This window comes from Theobroma umbraticum, unplaced genomic scaffold, assembly GCF_002168275.2.
Source record: "Theobroma umbraticum cultivar Fairchild unplaced genomic scaffold, ASM216827v3 scaffold_1682.0, whole genome shotgun sequence".
Taxonomy (NCBI): domain Eukaryota; kingdom Viridiplantae; phylum Streptophyta; class Magnoliopsida; order Malvales; family Malvaceae; genus Theobroma; species Theobroma umbraticum.
Window position 1 is genome coordinate 443,379 of NW_018397290.1, and position 6,850 is coordinate 450,228.

The 6,850-nt window shown below is 37.3% G+C and overlaps 2 protein-coding genes across 3 annotated transcripts; one reads left to right on the forward strand and one right to left on the reverse strand.

The window, feature by feature from the left end:
• The first annotated feature begins 789 nt into the window (after positions 1 to 789).
• LOC110428700 (zinc transporter 5-like) lies at positions 790 to 3,702 on the forward strand. 2 transcript variants are annotated; one of them, XM_089785681.1, is made up of 3 exons: positions 808 to 1,656; positions 2,604 to 2,753; positions 3,124 to 3,697. In XM_089785681.1, exons 1-3 carry the CDS (start codon positions 946 to 948, stop codon positions 3,433 to 3,435), a joined length of 1,173 nt encoding a protein of 390 aa, XP_089641807.1. In that variant the 5' UTR covers positions 808 to 945; the 3' UTR covers positions 3,436 to 3,697. The 2 variants fall into 2 exon arrangements, with proteins under 2 accessions (XP_089641808.1, XP_089641807.1); XM_089785682.1 differs by lacking the exon at positions 2,604 to 2,753 and having other exon boundaries at positions 790 to 1,656; positions 3,124 to 3,702.
• Positions 3,703 to 5,054: 1,352 nt separating this feature from the next.
• LOC149526221 (secreted RxLR effector protein 161-like) lies at positions 5,055 to 5,624 on the reverse strand. Its single transcript, XM_089785670.1, has one exon. It carries the CDS (start codon positions 5,622 to 5,624, stop codon positions 5,055 to 5,057), a length of 570 nt encoding a protein of 189 aa, XP_089641796.1.
• Between the last annotated feature and the right edge of the window lie 1,226 nt (positions 5,625 to 6,850).

A 6,850-nucleotide genomic window follows, 5' to 3' on the forward strand; every position in this document is an offset into this window, starting at 1 on the left:
AAGATATTTTAAGGGTTGGTTTTGACAGATAATATTATATACATACATATATATATATATATATATATGACGAAAACAATGTGCCGTTATATAGCTTAATGTTTCTCTTGACAAAGATTAGCTCACTCACCGGGTGATCCAAACTAAACCTTTTCCCAAATTTCTGACAGGATTGCATGTAAAACACATGACGTTTAACTACCATGATTCTATAATTTAAAGTTTACTAATTATTAGTAATCTAGTTAAAAAATGTTTGGAAGTTTGAAAGAAGAGGGAAGTCAAGTCCAACAAGTATACTCACAGTGTGGCAGACGGCAGGTTAGGGTATTCTGTCGAAACATATATTAATATAACCAGCTAAGAAGAAAAACGAACTTCGGTTGGAACTCTGTTTTTTCAGTGTAGAATTTTCTTGCCGTCTCCGTTTTAGGTCAAGGTTGTTAAGGTGTTATAGTTAGGACAAGAACTGAGGACTGAAACGTAACTATTTACCATGGCATCACTCTCGCTTTCTGCCTCCCCATCTCTTGAATTTGAGAAAGCAAAAGAGATATTGAAATTAACAACAACAGGCCGGCTAAAATTACCAGGGTCACTACCACATCTCCTTGTAGGTTTGCGAGCTGCTGATTGCTAGTGGATACATGTGGGGATGGCAGAATATTCATCACTAGTAATAAAGCTCCTTAACAAACCGTCTATATCACCTTTTTTTACATATAAAGCTTGATTTAGGTTTCTGGTCCCAGCTTGGTAGGGTGTTGGTCCCTCTTTACCCTTTACGGCAACCACAAAAATTCTGGCCCTCTCTCCTCAACAGGAAGCTGTCCTGCTGTCTGCAGCCTGCGGGTCTTGCTTGACTTATTAATCAACGAAAAACACCAATCTTGTCCCACTTCCCTCTAGTTATATACTTGAGCAAATGACTGAGCTTATAAATGTATGCAATTCCTGAAAGAGCAGCTGAACTTGCAAACCACCTCTCTTCTCTTTTCCTTCCAATTCATTTTTATATCAAGAATGAGAAAGATTCACTCTTTCTCTTGCAAATTCTTGGCAATCTCCTGTTTGGTTCTGCTCTTGCCTATTTTAGTCTACTCAAAGTGCGTATGCGAAGCAGAAGACGAAGAAAGGGAGCAAAACTCAGCTCAGGCACTCAAATTCAAGCTCGTAGCAATAGCTTCGATTCTCGTGGCTAGTGCTATAGGAGTTTGCCTCCCGTTTCTGGTGAAGAACATACGGGTGTTGCAGCCTGATAAGGGGACATTTTCACTAATCAAGACGTTCGCCGCTGGGGTTATCTTGGCAACCGGGTTCATCCACATATTCCCTGATGCTTACAAGAGCTTGACAAGCCCATGCCTGAGTGAAAATCCATGGCATCATTTTCCCTTTGCAAGTTTTGTGGCAATGGTGGCTGCGATATTGACTTTGATGATGGAGAGCTTTGCCGCTGGGTACCATAAGAGGAACGAGTTGAGCAAGGCGCAGCCTGTGAACGGCGATGAGGAAAGCGAAGAGCATGGTCACGGTCATGGTCATGGTCACGGTCATGGTCATGGTCATGGTCATGGGGTCCATGTTCATGGCTCTGCTTTTGTGTTGGACCGAACAACGCCATCGGATCTTATCCGACATCGCATTGTTTCTCAGGTAAGATTGGAATGTGCCCTTATCATAGTCCATGGCATTTAATTTTCTTGATGATGATGATAGTAAACGTATGCTCCTCAATCATAGCTGAGGTCCAAATTTTATCTAAAAACAATTCAAATGGTCCAATCAGTTTCAGTTGGTGCAAGTGATAACGTGGCCCTTTTTTTTCACCAAAGACAAAAATCCAACTCATGTAGTCCTTTAATAATGGTAAGGAAATGGACTTTTATTTTAAGGGATTTTTTTATTCAATATTGAATTTTGTCACTATACTTCAATTTTATTGAATTTTACCGTTATATATTCAATGCCATTGATTTCTTTATAAAAAAAAAAAGGGAGAAAATTGAAATTGTCTCGTTAATAGAATTAGTAAATTATCGTTAATTCTATTATTTGGTTTTCCAAAAATAACAATAAGAATCCATAGATGGTTATATTACTATATGGTTCTATATACAAATATATATTGCTTGCTCTATCAAGCTCTCTCTGGGTGCATTGGTCTTTTAATAGCCAACTTTAGGGGTTGGAATGGCCTTCTTTTTCCAGGGTTTTCTCTAAAGAAAATGGATGTACTCTGCCATTTCATTATATACTTAGTTTAATAGAGCAGCAGATATCAACATCATAGCGCAACAAATGGACAAACTAAACGTGACAGCAGGCCCTACAAAAACGTAGCAGTAAATTATAGTTTTAATTTGGGTTACCTCCAGGATATCCCATCCATCCTTTTGCACCCCAACCTCTTTTCTTTTTCCTTGGAAGGGGGTTGGATTTCTTGGAAAAATGACAAGGAGTCTGACGTCTCAAAGTATTAACTCATGTTTCGTGCTTTCTTGGACATGTAGAAAGAGAAAAAGGTTTTGTAATTGCTTGTCCTTTCTCTGATTTTCTGTCTTTTTCACTGTATTGCGCATGCAATGTTAAAATTTTACCAGATTTTGGAGTTGGGAATCGTAGTTCATTCTGTAATCATTGGACTATCCTTGGGTGCTTCTGGAAATCCTCAGACAATCAAGCCTTTGGTAGCAGCACTAAGTTTCCATCAATTTTTCGAAGGAATGGGACTTGGTGGATGCATCTTTCAGGTTGTATCCCAATGATTCATTGCACAACTCATTAAACCGTAAACTATGGAAGCACCAGCAACAGCAGGTCGCTAGCAGCAAAGCTACGAGGATCGATCGCAAAAGCTAAGACAGAAACCAAGAAGAACCTAGAGAACCTTACTGTCCAATAAGGAGGATTGACCTCTAGCGAGCAGTATGAAATCTCTTGATTTCTGTCTAATATGGAACGATCCCGTGTCCTTTGGAATCGATCTTTGTGGCTCTACTGTTGGCGTCTAGTTGTTGCTGATGCTTCTGTATGATGAAAATGCTGATGCTGGTGCTTTCTATACGAACATTGTTCACTCTCTTGAATTAATACGCAGCTTCTCAATTATCTGAAATGTAGGCAAAATTCAAGCAACGGGCCATAGCAATAATGGTGTTATTTTTCTCCCTCACAGCCCCCATTGGAATTGCAGTTGGCATAGGATTATCCAACGCTTACAAAGAAAACAGTCCCACAGCACTGATTGTTCAAGGGCTTCTCAATTCTGCATCTGCGGGGATTCTAATTTACATGGCCCTGGTTGATCTTCTTGCGGACGTTTTCATGAGCCCCCAAATGCTAAGTACTATTAGGCTCCAACTTGCTACAGCTTTCACCCTCCTCCTTGGAGTGTGTTGTATGTCGCTCATGGCCAAGTGGGGAGACCATTAATGTTCCTTCATTTTCTACCTCCGGCAAGTTAATTTGTCAAAATTTCCTAGGAATAACCAAGTGTTTGATCACGGTTGCCAGTAGCCTGTGAATGTATATGAACAATGTAAACATTCTATCAAACTTAAATTAAGATGCATTAAGTGACCAAAGACCAACTTCTTAATTTCACTGAGAACTTCCACTGTTGAAATTTCCAGCAAAACAGTGCGACCATTTTGGACCATGTGTAAAAATACACAAGAAAAATTAGTTGGCCTCCAAGTGCTTGTTTCAGATTACATCCAAATTCAATGCAAGATTTGAGAAGGTGACACAACTTTGAGGTCGAGATAGTGACAAAGAGGCTGGGTGTTTGACTCACGCACGACAACAAGGAGTGCATCTCTGTTAGGTAAGGGACCCGACCGGTCCTTGGCAGGGAGTCCCTTTAATTTCTTGCAAATTAGCTTCAGGTTCCAGTTGCTGCAAAAGCTGACACTAGTGCATCATGTACCTCAAGCTGTCAAGCAAAACTTTCCTTTTTCCCTAGTGGTCAGCCAGCAGCATGATTGCTGATGTTTACCGACTTTGATCCGTCAAATTAAGTTTCATATCCATCATTTAAGCAGAAAAGCATCATCACTTGGCAATTTTGAGTCATCGTGCCCGAGCCGCCCAAATTGGGCGAAACAACTCAGTATACGCTAAATCAAATCAAATCACCAGACTCCCTGGCAAAAAAGAACAAAAGTATTACGACTAGTAAGGTGGCTTTGCAGTTGGCTACCTCCCTTGTTGAATTATTGAAACTACTAGTAATTTTAGAAAATTATTAGTATTAATCTTTGTCGAACGATTTCAAATCATTATGGTCTGACGCTGAGAATATATGTGTTGCGGATATTCAGCTCTCATCTGCGAATTAGACACTGTAAATGTAAGTATGTAAATCGTAACCCACCACACAAAACTAATCCCTTCTACACCATCAATACTTCCTCTCTATCTCTCTTTTGAAGCCATCACTTATAAACCTCTGATCGATCTGTTGGCTTCTCTGCAGACCGTGCCTGTCAAACTCTACTCTCAACCCTTTTTAGCTACTACCAGTCTTTCATTCTCGTGACCGCTTCTCTTCAAGCTTCGCTCATGAAAACAAATAAACCAATGCAGTTTCATAAGCATGCATGTGTTGTGAAAACTCAGAAACATTTCTCGAATTGTAAAACAGAGAAAGAAAAGATCAAAGAAAATAAATTGTAAAATTGGTTATCATCTTCATTATTCAATTCTCAATACAGTCTTGGTATTTATACACAGCAAAGCTCACACAACTGATTATTCCTCAAGAATCGGGGTTGTTACGAAACTAACAACAAATTAACAGAAAATTGAAGCTAAAGACTCAGGAAACTAATAGCTAAATGAAGAAACATCAAAACGACATGGCCTACACGTTGCAACTAAACTTGACTAAACGACTCCATGACTTGTCGTTTAACCAAACCGCAAGTTCACACAAGCAAAACGATTTGTTTCATTAACAACTAACTCAACTAAGCATCAATCGAGCTTTTCTTCAAAACTCTTTAACCCGGGTTTCAATCATCTTTCAATATACCCCCATGATTGAACACCTAGTAAACATAGAACCGTCTTCTTAGAAACTCAAATTTGTCTTTTGACAATCCTCTTGTGAAAATATCTGCAAGCTGCATATCTGTTGGACAATACATCAGTTCAATCTCACCTTCTTTAACTAGTTCTTTGATTGCATGGCATTTTACTCTTATGTGCTTTGTTCTTTCATGCTGCACAAGATTCTTGGCAATTGCTATGGCAGACTTATTATCTACATGAATCAAGGTGGCCTTTCCTTGTTTGACACCAAGATCACCTAACAATTTCCTCAACGACACAGCATGATTGGTTGCTGCTGCAATAGCTACATACTCCGCTTCAGTAGAAGATCGAGCCACAACTTCTTGCTTCTTAGTATTCCAACAAAAAATTCCACTGCCAAACAAGAAACAAAAACCTCCAGTGGTTTTTGAATCTTCTAATGAGCCTGCCCAATCATTATCACTATATCTTTGCAAGTTACTGTTATCATTCTTCTCATATCTCAATCCATGATTTAGTGTACCTTTCGCATACTTGATAATTCTTTTTACTGCAATGAAATGCAGAGCTAATGGAGCATGCATAAATCTTGAAAAAAAACTTGTAGAGAACATTATATTAGGCCTTGTTGCTGGCAAGTACAGCAAAGAGCCATTCATACTCTTGTAAGTCACTACATTAGCCAATTATAATAAGTTAAAAGTCTAATTGGATGAAGTCTATGAGATTAATATGCTTTGTAAGGGAATTATAATGAGTTACAATTATGAGATTTTTATATATCAAAACATAATCTCTAAATGTTCCTGATCAATGTATCATTGAATTGGATATCAATGATACCTAGAGATAGGTACATTTTATATTTCTTACTGGAGAAGTAAACAACTGATCTCATAAGTTGAAGCATAAAGATACTTGAAATTAGAATTTAGGTGTTTGCTTACAATAGGAAGTTCACTGAACATGATCCACTATGAGAAGTGCATTTGGTATTTCACTTAAGTGTCTATGCAATACTTCTCATGTGCCAATTGCGTAAATACTTATTAGACTTGAGACATCAGGTTGTCTTATGTGTGAAAATGCTTTGATTTTATCCCTATGGATGTCTAACCAAGGATATCAAAACAAGATACTTTTAAATATAGCATGAACCATGTAAAGGTAAATGAGTGGTCAAGATAAGAATCATTACCTCAAGTGATTCAAGAGACATATCTTAATTGTTCTTGTTAGATATTAACTTATTGAAGTCCTTGACCAAAGTGACGTAAAGATTACGAAAGGAGTTTCATAAGTCTTTTTAAAGTTGATGATTAAACTTTAAGAATGAATATAGAGATCAATAAGAGTAAACATTACACCATGTTCTTATTATTCCAGGATATATGATAAGGGAATAAATTACACTAAAAGACTGATCATTGAAAGGTTAAGTCAAATCATCTTGACTTTTCTAACATTTGGATAACTCTGATAAATTGCTAGATCCCAATCTTGGTTTATAAAATCTAGGTAGTTAACTTGATTAATGATAAATTTAAAGTAGTTTAAATTTATCTAATTCTAAGTTTAACTTAAGAATTATATGTTGAGTTTATTACCAACATGTTAGAAACATAATAGTCACATACCTAAAATGAATGTTGAAAATAAAATGGGAGAGGTGATTAAGTTAGATTTAATCAAATTAGAAGTTATAAGCTTCTCAAGCACTTAGATTAAAATTGTTTAATTAAGTTGTGCCTAATTAATTAAATTGTTTAGTTCAGTCATTGGGCCTAATTAATTAAATTATTTAATTAAG